Genomic DNA, 16,152 nt, shown 5'->3' with positions numbered 1-16,152 from the left:
ACTTTTGCTTGTCTTTTTTCCTTATTTTCCCAGGAAACTTAACTCTACTAGTACTAAGGGTATTTTTAAAAGTCAGAATTTAAAGTAATTAAATGAAGAGCGTCAACTCTTGGCAATTCTACCTCTGGGTCAGGATTAAGAATGTAATGGAAAAAGTCCCAACACTTGTCCTGTTGAAATGTCCCATCAGGATTTAACTAGGTCCAGTCACGCATCCAAGAGGATCTTCAGAGATGATGTTGAAGACCAACCACCTATTGCTTGGATTGATATCCCTTAATTATTATAGATACAGTCACTTTTGGGAGGTACCATTTAGGTTAGTGTCATTGCAGTAAGTGCATTTGGACTGAATGCGTAATTATTTAATAGGAGCAGAGAACTTCTGCATTTCATACTGTCTGTAACATCAGAAAAGGCCCATGATGCTGGTAAGAATTTCATGCTTTGGTTTCAACAATGAATTTTTATGCACGCATCAACACTCGCATAAACCAAGTTATTTTTAGGACAACTTCTGGGCTGAAAGGAAATGATACGTAAAGCAGCTGTGACAGGTTGAATCGTTTGGTTTGGGTAGTTGATGAGCCCATCCTACATTTGTTTGTTTGTAAACCATGAATGCCAGGTTATGTATGGCCATATGTTAATAATGAAAAGTAATTTCTTTCCCTTATACTATGCATAATACCAGATTCTTGGCTTGGTGTTTCTGCAAACTCTCAAGCATGCTCAATGGACAAATTTGCCTTGGAAGCCACCCAAGTTAGTGTCTGAATTGCAATTGTTCAAAACCCACAAAGAATGTTTAATCTGCATGACTGAAACAAGGCACTGGTTAGAAGCCATAGGAATAAACTTTGCAATCTAAGTTTGGGGGATCCGGATACACTCAAAAGCTTTGAAAATCAGTTCCTCTTCACCCAAATAAGCTTGGGATCAGTCCTTGGGAAGCCTTTGGATATATTGGAGACTCAGTGGTCTTTCTTGGCACACATTGAAAAAAAAAAATAATAATAAATTCAAGAGCAGGAGCGAGTTTATTGAAGGACATAATTGTTCAGGAAAAGTCAGAGAATTGAATAAGGGACTTCTGAACATTTTTTTTTTTTAATATTCAGAAGGTGAAAAAAATCAAAATAAGATAATTATCCAGTTAAATGAATATTGGGAAAAATCTGCTCAGGTTTGCTGAAAACTTACACAAAGAAGGTGTGTCAAGCCTGTTACTGCAGCCTGGATGAGAGAAAGCGAGAGTAGATGTTTTGTATCGGCCGTTGTATGTATAGAATATTGGAATGACGTAGCTTTTTCCCAGGTATGTAAAGTTGTTAAGTAGGCCCTACGGACGTAGCAAGTGCAATTTTTTTTAGAGTAATGGTGATTATTGCAATTGGTATGGGTCAGACCATTCATTAATATTGATGGCTCTACTCCTGTGAGTATCGATATATATTCATGAATAGTTTCTTTTCTTATTCTCTTCCATATATATGTATTGTCCAGGTTTTTTTATAAGCTGTATTTTTAATCAGTTACATTAATGCAGATTCCTTTTTGTACACGTTTTTAATAAGCCACTCCAAATATAAATTCGATCCCCAGATAGTACTTTTCAAAGATTGCTAATGCAAGAGAGGAAGATGATCATGGAGATCTTTGGCCAATTTAAGTATAGAATATAGAGGGGGGGAAAAAAGTCGTATATTGTTTTCTTTTATCTGTTTAACTTTGCTCAAGTTATTTCATTATGACTTAACTAGAGCTGAGTTAAATAAGAGAAAGGCTTAAAGGTGTGAGTTTGCATTTCTTTGGCTATGAGTGTGCAAGGCACGCTGGCTTGCTGCCCCAGTGATGGAGCAGAGCACATCAAGACGGGTCTCCTTGTTTCATAGAATCACAGAATGGTTTGCATTGGAAGGGACCTTAAAGATCATCCAATTCCAACCCCCCTGCCCTGGGCAGGGACACCTCCCTGCAGACCAGGTCACTCCAAGCCCCGTCCAACCTGGCCTTGGACACCTCCAGGGATGGGGCAGCCACAGCTTCTCTGGGCAACCTGGGCCAGGGGCTCACCACCCTCACAGCAAAGCATTTCTTCCTGACATCTCATCTAAATCTCCCCTTGTCCAGTTTGAAGCCATTATCCTTCATCCTATCACTACATGCCCTTGTAAAAAGTCCCTCTCTGGCTTTATTATAGGCCCTCTTCAGGTACCGGAAGGCTGCTATAAGGTGTCCCCAGAGCCTTCTCCCCTCCAGGCTGAACCTCCCCAACTCTCTCAGCCTGTCCTCACAGCAGAGGGCTCTAACCCTCTGATCATCTTCGTGGCCTCCTCTGGACTCGCTCCAACAGGTCCATGTCCTTTTGATGTTGGGGTCGCAGAGCTGTATGCAGTACTCCAGGTGGGGTCTCACCAGAGCAGAATAGAGGGGGAGGATCACCTCCCTTACCCTGCTGGCCATGCTTCTTTTGACACAGCCCGGGATGCGGGTGGCTTTCTGGGCTGCCAGCACATATTGATGACTCATATCGAGCTTCTCATCAGCCAGCACCCCCAAGTCCTTCTCCTGAGGGCCGCTCTCCATCCATTCTCCACCCAGCCTGGATTTGTGCCTGGGATTGCCCCAACCAACATGCAGGACCTTGCAGTTGGCCTGGTTGAACTTCATGAGGTTTGCACAGGCTCACCTCTCAAGCCTGTTGACTGGGGTTTGCTCCAGCTTTACCAGTGAGAGCCACTTTCTGCTGAAGCATCACAGAGGAGCAGCTCTGGGCTGGGTTACAGCTGTGCAGCAGGCGCACGAGTCACTGGCTAAGTTGACATCTGAGGAGCCTGGGAGGGTAGCATTGCAGCTGGTCTGCAGCTGCTGTGACAGCCATGTGATCCTGCAGGCAATGGAGACAGCCACTGCCCTCCGTGCTGCAGAGATAGCTGATCCTGTCTTGGATGAGCGAGACCTTGCATCGTCTGGGGTTTGTGCTTATCTTTGATAACCTGACTTTGCCTTTGTAATGAGGGACCCCAACAGGAGCCAGGACACCCAGGCCCGAAGGTGGTTGGGCAGCCGTAAGGACGGTGTCGTGCTTTTGCTGCCAGTTGGCTGCGGCACTGGCTGTGTTCAGGCGCCAGCTGTAGCCTCTCCATAGTGCCACGATCTGCGTTTCTCCGCCTTGTGATTTTTTCAATTGGAGCAAAACAAAAGAGTGTAATACAACTTTGCGAAGCTAAGGCATGCGTCAGTAAAGAAGATTAGACTTGAATGCATGTTAAATAATCCAGTCTCAGTCAATTTTAATTATATTGCCTTGTGTGTTTAGAGTTTTGTGTTTTAAATCCTGTTTATTTGGGGCGATCTGCAGTAAGTTATATAGAAATGGGAGAAACAACGTAGGCTGTGTGTTCTGTTAACTTGCATAACAAGCATAAGAATTCAATAATACATTTGGTTTGATTTTTACTTTATTAATATAGATATAAATGTCAAAGGGAGTAACATAAATGAAAATGTATTTTAAAATATAGCAAACACTGGGATTTCTGTTCCATATTTATTTGTGCCAGTGGACACTGCAATTCAGAGCAAGACTCATCTTGAAGATTGTAAAAGCTTTCACTTCAGCAGCTCGTTACACTTAAATGTAATCATGATAAATCTTGTGTTTTCAGTCTGTTTATTCCTTTCTGTTCCTTTTTAATGTTTACAATTTCTCATGTTCTATTACAGAATCACAGAATGTGTTGGGTTGGAAGGAACCTTTAAAGGTCATCTAGTCCAACCCCCCTGCAGTAACTAACTAAGTTAGTAACTAACTAAGTTCTTTAACTAACCAACTTCTATTGGTTCACAGTTTCTAGAAAGAAGATGCTCAGTTTGAGTTCTTTCAGTGAAGACTTATTCCCGTTATGGGTTAATCATGGTTGTGCTCAAAACCAAAACAATACGCGTGGAAAGTGCAGTTCATCACTGCTGTGAACCCAGGTTACCCAGATGGTATCTCAGATCCACATGTTTCAAAATGAAAGATTGTTTAGCAGGGTTTTTTGTTATGTCTTGCTAATATCCAAGCAATGTTAATGTTTTTGTGGCCAAAGGGGAAAGGAGGTGGTGGGTGCCCAGGATATCTTAGGGGCTGGCAAGTGGAGGATGGGTAGCATCATCTGCACCTGCTCTCTGTGAAACTGTGCCACATGAAGTGGCACATGTGAACAGAAAAGCCAGTTAACAGAAACATCTTAAATTTGCCAAATTCAGTAAAGCTAGGTAGATCGTGAGTTTTAACTAGGTACAGATAGTGCTTCTTTTAGGGATACGATAGAGAAATTTCCTGGGGGGAGAAGTCATAGTTTGTCTTCCAGGAAGACTCTATGCTTGTTATGTATTTTTGTTTTAACCTGATTGTTTGATTTATAGGAAACACTTTCAGCACATTGGCAGGGTTAGTCTTTGACTGGACAATAGTGAAGGACACAGAGGCCGATGGCTTCTCAGATTCCCACAATGCACTGCGGTAAGTTCGTTTAAATTGTTCGCAAAAGTCTTGTGTCCATTAAGTTTGATGTGTATAAATATTTCCCCACATCTAGGCAGTTTACTGAACTGATGCCTAAAATAATGCTTATGGGTCAGTTGTTTCAGAAGTTGTTTTTTATAGGTGCCTGCTCGAGAGCCTGGGCACTCTCATCCCAGTTTAATGTAACAACTGAGAGTGTTGCATAGTGATAGCAGCCCAGGTAGCTCTAGCGCAACAACTAGAAATAAATACGTGCAATTCTTGGTCTTCCTGAAACATCATGTGCAAAGGAAAGATTTATTAGTGAGACTGTTATCTCAGGATTTCAGCAGAGAGATTTATTTTTTAATTACATTCTTAGGGCAAAAAGAAGTCCTCTTCCATTTCAGAAAGGTGCTCTCTAAACTCGCAGAGTTTCAGGTTTCGGTCAACACTTAGTTCTACTATTGAAATAGCTTTCAAAGTATCTAACCTTTAAATTAGAATGGACCAAGTGGCTGCTTGTAAGCTAGATACAGCCAGGTCAAATAATTCAGGGAAAGGCAGTCAATGAAGCTATTCGATATGTCCTCTTTTAGACAAAGCAATGAATGGAAAGCGCTTGCTTGATAAATAAGCCATGGTGCTTGGTTCATCATCTGTACTGACTCAAAGAATTAGTTAACTGGAATTTAGAAGTGCTGTATTTTGCGAAAACTTCTATCCAAAGATCTTGAAAGTGCTTTTCAACTCACTAATGATATAAGTGTTTTTCAGCATCGGTGTATAATAAGGAAATATTCCCTCCATTTAATGGAGATGGAGTTCTTGCCCAAAACTCAGAAATCTTACCTGTGGCAGGGATAGGAATAGAATCCAGACTGTATGACTTTTTTTAAAATTTTTTTTTATTTCCTCCTGTATTTGTCACCAGACCATCTTTACCCTCTGTTTTGGTATTGGGTTTTTTTTTAATTTATGCTATTAAGTATGTGCACTATGTAGTTTTACAGCGATGACTTCATTGTTCTGTTCTTCAGTGATTTCAAACGGAATTTTCAGTTTCTATCCTCATTAAACTAACCAGAATTGGAGGCTACTGAGCAATACCTTGTATGGGATATTTTTCATGTTGGACTCCAAGAGTTTTACCTTCGCACTGACACCAACTGGTGTCAACACACCAGGATCCTGTTATCTAGCAGTATTATTCAGCATACTATATGCCGTGGTGAACCTTGACTTTGATCGATGTGAATATGGGTAGAAAAATTCCTGAATTTGACCAGACTGCAAACACATGAAACATAGGGGTTTCTCACAAAACAGTTTACGGACGCTTCTTGAGTACAGCTTTAGTCAAAACTTCCCTAACATCTAAGATGAGATAGAGTCGAACTCATGCACCAGAGGCTTTGGTTACTTCAGAAAACAGGTTGCAGCAAAATGTAGGTAGATTGCAGGACAAAAAAAAATGTAGGAAACTATATCTTCCTTTAAAGAACCTGTCTTTATTTATATGATGATTCCATGACTAGCATGTGGGGAAAACAGTTCTTTTGGAGAGCAGAATGGTTAACTTAAATTTTCATCCTCAAACTTGTATTCCAAATACATTGGAAATGAGGTAGGGGTAGCAAACAAGACACTCTGCCACTGGGTAAACACAAACTCCCAATTTTGCAGCCTTAGAGAAGCAAACGTGCCGCGTTACCTGAGGAAAGCCCGTTAAGCCCGTAATACACTTGAAGCTGCAGGTATGAGTGTACGGCCCCTACCTACAGTGCACTTTTAGTTCAGTACACAGTACAGTTCGGTGGCACTTATGGTCCAAGTCCTAGTCCATACAGAGCTTTTTGTTTCAGTATAAGTATTTGCTAGAGGTGTGATTTTAACCAAACTAATATTGATATATGCTCTACTGTTAGCACAGCTATGATAACATAAGAATGTTCTAATGGTGTTACAACTCTGCAAAATAAACAATAAACTGTCATAACTATTTATATTCATAACTATTCTCAATATGGCTTTACTGATTTTACTGGGAAAGTGCACATAAAGCCAAAAAGATCATGTGTGTACAGAACCTTTAAAACGTGGTCCTCTCTCAATTTCTGTCCTGGCGTTTACTCATTCATGGCAAATTCTTTTCCTCTCTGTTGTCACATCATTGAAATTTCGAACAGTTGCTACAAGTTTTCTGCTTGTAATTTTTTTTTTATAGTCATTAATAAATGCATCCTAGCTTCTTCATATAGGTCAAAGTTATGTTGCAGTTTGTTAAGCTGTTTTCTTTATAAACATAAGCTTTGGGTCTTTCACATTAGTTGTTCCACAATAATCTAGAGTTTTTGCAGTCTATACCTACTGTAAAAACTGAAGGGATCATTACAGACAACATGTGCAGTCTTCTGATAGCTCTCGAAAGCCCACAAACAAGCTTCAAACAAACTTTTATCAGTGACAGAAATTAGCTGTGTGCAGTTCTGGGCTCCCCGGTTCAAGAGGGACAGGGAACTGCTGGAAAGGGTGCAGCAGAGAGCTACAAAGATGATTAGGGGACTGGAACACCTCTCTTATGAGGAAAGGCTGAGGGATTTGGGTCTCTTCAGTCTGGAAAAAAGACAACTGAGGGGGGACCTTATCAACACTTATAAATACTTAAAGGGTGGGTGTCAGGAGGATGGGGCCAGGCTCTTTTCAGTGGTGCCCAGTGACAGGACAAGAGGCAATGGGCACAAACTTGAACATAGGAAGTTCCACCTAAACATGAGGAGGAACTTCTTTACCCTGAGGGTGGCAGAGCCCTGGCACAGGCTGCCCAGAGAGGTGGGGGACTCTCCAACTCTGGAGACATTCAAAACCCACCTGGACGCGTTCCTGTGCCACCTGCTCTAGGTGACCCTGCTCTGGCAGGCGGGTTGGACTAGATGATCCCCAGAGGGCCCTTCCAACCCTATGATTCTATGATTCTATGATATCTTGAAGAATGAGTAAAATTTGGATATCTGGTCCCAGGCAGACATCTTAAGTTTGCTTAAAAATGGAAATAGCTAGGAGTAGATCCTGTTGTTGTTTCTCTGTGGGTTTACAAAGATTGGTTAACAATTTTCTGTTCACTTTTTGGTTCACCTTTCAGTATACTCAAGTTCTTAGAATCCACTTATATTCCACCTTCCTATATATCGGAGATGGAAAAAGTTGCCAAGCAAGGAGATACCATTTTGGTGTCTGGAATGAAAACGGGGAGTTCTAAATTGAAAGCAAGAATACAGGAAAGCGTCTATAAGGTAAGAAAATGGAATTAATCTTTTTTTTAATCATTTAGTCTTATAGTCCTGTAAGTTTGCCCTGCCATATTGTTCCCATTGTGGATATCAGTGCTGTCTTGCTGGCTTGACTCTGTAGCCCATATCACAAAAGATGACGGCGCTGCTCTTGATTGCCCTGAAAGGGCTGGAGTTCAATGCAGTTCCCTAACCCAGGACAGCGCGTCTGCCAGAGATCAGTTCTAAACCTGACTCTCTGATAAAAGGCCCTGCAGCAAATACTTCTGTACAATTTTATTATTCCTGATAGTCATTCATATTATATATATATAACTAGAATCCTATCGGATAGGGTATTGGCGCTGTAGCTCTTTTTAAAAATAACCAACTAGAACACCTTAGGTCTCTCTTTTATTTTTTTTTTTTCCAATAAATAAATAGCTTGAGCAATTGGATATACCTTTATTTCCTGCTGTGCTTGAAATGAGCGTCACATGAGTACTTCGTTACTATCTAATTCTACTCCATTAGGTTCTGGTCTCCAAGGAAGGGCTTTGGGGTCAGAATGCCAGTGCTACAAGGGTGTTAAACTGCAGTATTGGCAGCCTTCCCAGCTGCTCTCTAGATCCATGCTGGCTCTTTCTTTGTAACTGTGGTGACTGAGTTTTTCATTTCACTCTGGTAACAGAGTTGTTTTTTCTCTTAATAGAATTTACAAACACCTGAGAGAGACTTTTATGGGTTATCACTTACAGGAATACTTGGCATTGTGCTAGTATCAGCTTAATACTGTGCCTTAAAAAAAATAGTATGATGGCATTTTTCTGAAGTTCATCTCGTATCTGCAGTCTGTTTTGGCAGATTTGTGTTACTAAATGTTATACTTGTTTTTGCGTAAAGCAAAATTGCCTTGGACTGTCTAACCCATACCTGTAAAAAGTGTTCTATGAAAATATTATCTGAATGTATGTAATACTAGTAATGTGGCACTAATAATAGTGCACGTTAAGAATTGTATTTTTGTTACAGTTCTACCTGATTGTGCTGAATATAGTTAATCTACATTGTATCGGTCCGAAATTTTTTTTTCTTGAATGCTTGTAGCTTGGTTAGTGTTCTAATATTTATTTTTCTGTATTAGTTTTGAGCTGATGCTGTAAGTGAAATGGAAATAATATTGTTCCATTTGCAATCTTTTATGGCTTTCTGGTTAGTAGTTCCTTTAAAGCATTCACTGCTGCCAGCCTGCACGGTTTCAGTGAACATCCCTCAAACTGTAATAGAACTTATACAATTATTTGTTGTATTCCTAATTTAATAGACCAATGAGTTTGATACAGATTCCTTGGTGAAGTTATAATGGATATATTGCAGGGAAGTACCGTGTTTTACAGTAGGGAAAATAAATTTCTAGATGTCTGAATAGTCAATGTTCATCTGTCTCAAGTTTTTCTGTATTCTCCAGAAAACTGAACAAAATGATGCCCATACAGACTTGATTATTTTTTTTTCCTTCAGTGTTGCACAGCATGCACAGAGCCGGTCTCTATACCATTCATTGTCCCTTGCATTTTCCTGTTGTGACAAAATTTGAAATGATAATAAAGAGCCAATTACAGCAAGTAGTATTTTTCACTTATAGGTTATAAGTTATTGCTGCATGGTCCTGTTTCAAACAAATGATCTGCTTTAAATGTGCTTGCTTTTTCTTCTTTTTCCTTCAATCAATAGCATGTACCTCCTGCAGAAGTCAGATTGCTTATTTTGGAAAACATCCTTTTAAATCCAGCATGTGACATTTATCTTCTGGTAGGAACATCAATTCAGTACAGAGTTCAGAAAATAAGGCAAGGGAAGATTACAGGTTTGTCCTGGTTTTTTTGATTATTTTGAACTCTGTGTGTGAATTTTTAACTGCTGCGAAATATTTAATTGTGTTTAAACTACTTTATTAATAATTTAATATTGTTTTCCTAAGCCATGTGATGATACAGCTGTTTAGTTTTTTCTGCCCCCAAAAATGTGTCTATAAAGGATATATTCTTGCAGGTTTGTCAAGGACATGAAGGTAAGGGTAACTTAGAATAGGAGCTAGCACTATTGTTTTAGGTATACTCTTTTATTCCACATCGACTAAGAAACTGTGTCTGACTTTCTTAGTTAAATTTAGATGAGTAACTTTTCTAACAGAAAATGTTTTCTTGACAAATGGATTTGTTCCACTTCTACAAGTGTGGGTTAGCTGGCTTTATGTCCATTTAAAAGTGTAGAAGTTTGTAATTGTTGCTTATAAGGAGCCTGTGCTGGTAATGACTTGACTTTTTTTTTCTTTTTAATTTAAAAAAAAAAGGCACACTACTCAGCTAGTAGCGCAGAAGGGAGCGGCAGAAACTGTCAGAAACTCATAGAAAGCAATTTGACCACTTCTGAAGCTGGGAATTAATTGGATGTTTGGGCTGAACAGTGGGATGATATTAGTTGTAAATAAAAGCTAGGCAAGAAGCTCATTTTGTGTGTGTGTTGATATAATCACAGAAATGCTATTTCTACAAGACATTAAAAATACTGATTTAATGCGTGTGCTAGGCATCAATAAAAACTAATCAGTAATAATTAGCAGCATCCAAACACTGACACACTTGCTTTCATTGTTTCATATGTTGCTTTGTTTTATGTACAGAATTAACGATGCCGTCTGATCAGTATGAACTGCAGCTACAGAACCACGTGCTTGATCCGGAGGGAGAGCCGTCATGGCCAGTTGCCAAGTTGGACCAGGCAACATCAGTTGTAACTGCATTGCAGCAGGGACAAACGAACCTCGTACTGGGGCACAAGAGTATCCTTCCTAGGTGATGCTTTTCCAGCCAGGTCTTTGTGGCAGGAGACAAACTTTCCACCCTTTGCAGCACAAAAAGATAAAATGATCTGCATTTGTACCAGTAGTCTTGAAAATCCGGAGCACCTGGTGGAGCCATAGAAAGCAGCACTGCTGTGAATTCAATCTCAACAGAGCTGCCTGGTGCCTTGAAATGTTCTAAGAAATTAGGTTGGCAAAAGATCAATTAAATCATGTCTGTTCCCCTCAGTCAATGTGGAAATGTGATGGGGCTTTATTTGATTTTTATATTTAGAACATTATATCCTCTAGTGGAATCTCTCTAAAATGCTCACTGTCTCTCAGGGTAGCGGGAATAACGTTTATTTTCAGTGTACAAGTAGCTTTAAATATCGAAAGAGGCACAAAGGAGCCCCAGGAACATTCTGATCTTTACTTGACTTCTGTCAAAACTTTTCTGTTCCTTTACTGAGACTTCAGGTATTCGCATGCAAGGGGTTTCCAGGCTCCCAAACAGCACTATCTATGTTGTAAATCCTGGGTATTTAGGTTGGTACTGGCTGCAGTTGTCCTGATTGCTTAATGTAATTTCTTGCCTTGCTTTTGTGTTGGCGTTTTTCTGTGTTTATATACATGCTGCCATTTCTCATATTACTTTTCATAGAAAAGTACTTTTATTCATAAAAGTAGCTCAATGTGAAATAAGTTTAGGAGTAAATCCTTATTTATTTTCTTTCCTCTCTGTATTCAGCAGCTTAAAGCAATGAATGTGCATCTTCAGGGTGTGGGCACCAGAAGCAAAATGCTTATATCTGTTACAAAAAGAGACTGTTGGTCTGTGCTGTTCAATATTTCCTGTTTTGTAGGATTTACAGTTCATCCAGGTGACAGATGGGTCCTAGAAACAGGCAGACTTTATGAAATTACAATTGAAGTGTATGATAAATCAAGCAATAAGGTGTATTTATCTGATGTAAGTTGAAACGTTGATATCCTTCTGAGTGTCTGTCTCCTAAATCCTGGCTTTCTTAGAAATTAGTTGAGCAGTTTCTTATTTACCTTGAGTTAAGGCATTTCAAAGCATGTTGTTTCTTGCCTCTTCCTTTTTTCCCTTTGTTTTGTTGGTTTTATTTTATTTGAAAAATAAAACACTCTGGGTAATTCATGTGAAAGTGCCCATTGGAGTCTAAATCTTGTAGAAAAAAAGGGGAAGAAATTGGAGAAAGCGCTTCAAACATGTAGCGTAGGCATCACACTAGAAACTGCAAACTGGTGTAGCTGCTGGAGAGCAGTACTAGTACGGTACTCCATCTCGTCAGTCCCTCCCAAATATAATATTGTCGTGTCTAGAGGCAATCTTTCCTGTTAAAGAATGGGGTGTAAGGTAGGCTGATAACACTCTTGGGGAGCTGCCTCTTTCCGTTCAGTAAATTATGGGAAAAGCTTAAATTGTTAGCTAGCACTAAAACATTTCACTGTTTGGTAGTTAAATAAGATGAATTCTAGGTACAAGGTACCAAATATACATTGCTCTTAATAAAGAAAACAAAATTTAAATAGTTCATTTGCAAGCAGAAAAACAATCTTAAATTATTGCCTTTCAGAACATCAAATTTATGTGAATGTTGTTTTATTTGCACTCATTTTCTTCCTGAGATATAGATCTTGAGTTTCAGCTAGATCTCAGAAATGTGCTATTGGGGCAGTGTATTTACGCGTTCTTCCCCTTTTGTGTTTAAGAATGACAAAATTAAGAAATTACTGTAAAATATGAACTATTTAGTGGTATAAATAGCAGTACTTTTCATGTTAAATTACATGTAGCTGGAATGTTTAAAAAGTAAATATTTCCTGTAGAGTTAACGCTGTGTCTAAAAGATATAATCCTGTTGAAAGACTGAAACTTTGTAGAGAAAAATTCTTACTCGGGTTCAGATAAGTTTCTCTGAACTATGTTATTAAACAATTGTTTTTTCATTGATGCGTTGCTAGTATGTCTATGGCTGGCTGTACAGCATTAATGTCAGTTACCTGTGGCAATATCTCTCTAATGTTCTGGTTTTAGAATATCCGAATTAATACAAAGCTGTCCGAAGAATATTTTGAGGTGCAGAAGTCATCTCTGAATGGATCATATCATTACGTGAAAGCAATAAAGAAGGGTCAGACCATTATTGATGCTGCGCTGACATCAGTAGTAGATCAGGTATGGTTTTGTAATGACTCTTCTGCTTTGCTGGTAGGCTTAAAAATAATTTACTTGAGCAGTAGTGGCCTAATAGTGACATAGTAAAAGGAAACCTAAGAATTACATGGGTCTAAGCCTTATTTGTTTGAACAGATTAAGAACCCAATTCTAAAATCCTACGTCAGGAACACTGTCAATTAAGTCAACAGAGGATTTGCTTAAATAAAGACTAGGATTTTGTTAGCGAGTGTGTGGCAAACACCTGTTAAACTAGTGCTGCACAGCACTGATTATTTTTTTTGTGGCAGATGCTTATGTGGGCACATATTGTTTCCTTGTGCTGGTGCAAAGGTCCTCTCACATTCTCTGAGTGAATTTTACAATTTATTGTGGTAGGATCATCAGTGTCATACCCTGGCCTTGTTCTGCATTCAGTTACATTTGGAAAGTTTTCTGTCGTTTGGTAAGTGATGTTAAATGCTGGAATGAAAATCTGCCAAATGTTTCAGCCTGTGAAGTTCTTCACATTAATATTCATTAACTTTCTGCTAGTTGGGCAGGCTGCTGAATGTATGGCTAACTAGGGCACGTGGTGTGAAAGTGATTTGCTTTGGCTTGAAACTTGGAAAAATTCAACACTTCAACCCATTTGCTGTAAAATCGTTTTAGTGATTCCTTGGGTAGGATTTAGTTGGTCCTTGTATATGATAAGCCGTGCTCATTCTCTGTGTCAGAGAGGTACTCTTGAATGAAATGAGGTCTGCTGAGAGCTGTTAAAAGTTTTCCTTCAGAACACCAGTAAGAGACAATATGTCGTGCCCAGAGGGTTATGGCACTACAATTGCAACAAAGTTGTAAAGGCTAGTATTTTGGGATGGGTTGAGGAATGGGGCTTTTAGGCTGAGTTTTGTCTTCACCTGCTGCAGAGTGGAATGAGCAAAGAGTAAACGCAGGTGTGGAGTTACCGAATTAGTTCTCCAGACAAGGTCTTAAAAACTAGAAGTTGGGCAGCTGTATCTCCATGGTCATACTACTCATTTAATACAATAGCACACTTTGCTGCGATGAGCTGACTCTTTGCTCACAAGTAACGCTGTTCGTAAACGACCCTAAATAGTTGCTTTCCTTTCTCTCTAAGATGTTTTCAACAACTTGCCTAGATATAAACGACTAAACATTAATTCTAGGAAGCACTGTGGTGCCATCTATAATACTGTGCTGTTGCTTTTTGTAGGATGGAGGTGTTCATACATTACCAGTTCCAGTGCGAAACCAGCAAGATGTTGAAATATATGTTCCCATAGTTCTTTCACCCAGCATTTTGACGTTTCCTTGGCAGCCAAAAGCAGGAGTCTACCAGTACACCATACAGGTATGCCAAAGTAGTATCTAAACATGGGAAGAGTTGCTCAAGCAGGCACAGTGAGGCCTGTAACCACTTATATAGAGGTTAATTTGGATACTTCAGGCACGGTGATATCCAAAACTTTATTTGGAAGAATTTCTCTGGATGTTAGTTGTAGGAATTAATGTGTAGTTTAAAAAAAGCACACAAGAAACCAACAAACATAAAAACTCCACTGACTTTTACCTCTTGTTTTTAATTCGCTTTCTCTCTCCCTCACGCGTGCACCACATACATAGGCACAGAGCGGTTTGGGATTTCAGAAAACATCCTAGGTACAAAACTTCATATTAATAATTAGAGGCTACCATTTACTGTAAAGGGGTGGATTTACGGGAGCATGAATCGGCGTGTGAAGTGGCTGCAAAAAGGGCATGACAAGATTAATCATCAACCTTCCACATCAGTATCCTTCACTCACCACACATCTCATGCTTCTAATAAAGGTTATAGGGAGGCAAAGGCCACAGTTTCATTTACAGTACGCCCTTCTAAAGGGACCTTTTGCTTACATTTCCTGCGTGTATCTTTGCTCCCATGCTGCCAATCCTTCCATATACTTCATGAAGCAAATGGCTTGTCTTCCAGTACCCAGAGTATGGTCTAACTGGAGAAGAGAACGTTGTGCTTCCCCAGCCCGGACTCTTATCCCAATATAACGATACCCACATCTTGCACTCACGTGTTTTGTGTGTAGTTCTTACCGCTCCCTTTTAGCATGAAGTAGTGCTGAGTTTTGGGTCTGTCTTCAAGTAAACACTATACCAAAAGAGCCTGCGGGACCCATGGTGTCTGAAGTAAACAAATCAATCTCATAGGGACAAAATTGCATTCTCTGGTGTAAATATGAAGTTAGTGCCATTGAGTTTAGCACTGTCGTAAGTACTTTTTAATTTCTATGGAATTAGAGTTTAGTTTAGTTCATGCTATACCCGACCACACCAGCAGAGTGTGGTAAAAATTCTTAGTACAAATATACATTTTCATTACTTGATCATAACTTCTGCTAAAGTTTTCCCAGTAAGGGAAAGTAAATGTTTTTCTGTTTCCCACCTCTTTTACAGTTCTATTCTTGTCTCACCTTGTCTTGCATATATCATCAAATATCTCACTAGAGAACGTTCCTTTGTGTTGCTCCAATAATTGCATCAGTACTTTCACGTGTGATTTTTTTCTTTTTCATTAAATACATAAAAACTTCTTTTCTCCCAACATTTAAATTAGTTTGCATTTACATTTTCCCAATCTGCCCACTCCATAATACTAGTGGTTGTTTACAATAGCACACAGCTTGACTGTTGTTCCTGCCTGTAGATTACTGTTTGCTTCCTACTCGATAGTGTTTGACTCAGGCTATTTTGAATTAGTGAATAGACTTTTTCTGAAAATAGGTTGAAAGGGATTTTTGGATGTAGACAAATTCTGTTTATAGCTAAAGTAACTCCTTCCAGATGGTATCAGAATGACTTTTAGGTTTTACTTTGTCAGCTGTCGGGTTTTTTTGTTGATTGCTTTGTTTGTATTTGTGCTAATAAGATGGCTTCTGTTGCAAGTAAAAAAAGAAAAAATAAAAATGATGTTTCCTTCCTTCCTTCCATGCATTAGAGAAGTGAAGTGCCATTTTTGTGTGTCTAGTTTGTGTGGCAAGGAGATGTGACTCCATGGAATTGTTAAGAATTGCGTATTTCTGCTTTTACGTTTTCTGCTCATTTCCCTGTTTTAATTGAAAGTATCTTTGGAAAACATTCTGAACTTTTACATTCTTTAAATGTTTCTCACCACAATCCATGCATCTCCTTCTGTCAGACACTGTTACCTATTTATCCATTTGTCTTTGTCCGGCGCTCTTTCCGTAATCAGGTTGGGCACATGCTCATGGGAAGGGAGAAGGGAAACGACTGTCCTTCTGATTATTTTTTTTTTTTCTGGTAAAAGTTATTGGCTAAGCTGCTG

General features: G+C 39.3%; 1 protein-coding gene across 1 annotated transcript in view; it reads left to right on the top strand.

The window, feature by feature from the left end:
• Nucleotides 1-16,152, top strand: part of NUP210 (nucleoporin 210) — a 69,011-nt gene that overhangs the window by 11,166 nt on the left and 41,693 nt on the right. The window contains exons 4-11 of the mRNA XM_054215865.1: nucleotides 4,417-4,513; nucleotides 7,638-7,788; nucleotides 9,499-9,631; nucleotides 10,448-10,606; nucleotides 11,087-11,155; nucleotides 11,473-11,579; nucleotides 12,672-12,812; nucleotides 14,029-14,166. Coding sequence (XP_054071840.1) covers nucleotides 4,417-4,513; nucleotides 7,638-7,788; nucleotides 9,499-9,631; nucleotides 10,448-10,606; nucleotides 11,087-11,155; nucleotides 11,473-11,579; nucleotides 12,672-12,812; nucleotides 14,029-14,166 — 995 coding nt within the window. The remainder of the gene's footprint in view (nucleotides 1-4,416; nucleotides 4,514-7,637; nucleotides 7,789-9,498; nucleotides 9,632-10,447; nucleotides 10,607-11,086; nucleotides 11,156-11,472; nucleotides 11,580-12,671; nucleotides 12,813-14,028; nucleotides 14,167-16,152) is intronic.

Source organism: Rissa tridactyla, chromosome 10 (assembly GCF_028500815.1).
Source record: "Rissa tridactyla isolate bRisTri1 chromosome 10, bRisTri1.patW.cur.20221130, whole genome shotgun sequence".
NCBI classification, from domain to species: domain Eukaryota; kingdom Metazoa; phylum Chordata; class Aves; order Charadriiformes; family Laridae; genus Rissa; species Rissa tridactyla.
Note: the sequence above shows the minus strand (reverse complement) of the source record. Positions and strands in the feature narration are given on the sequence as shown.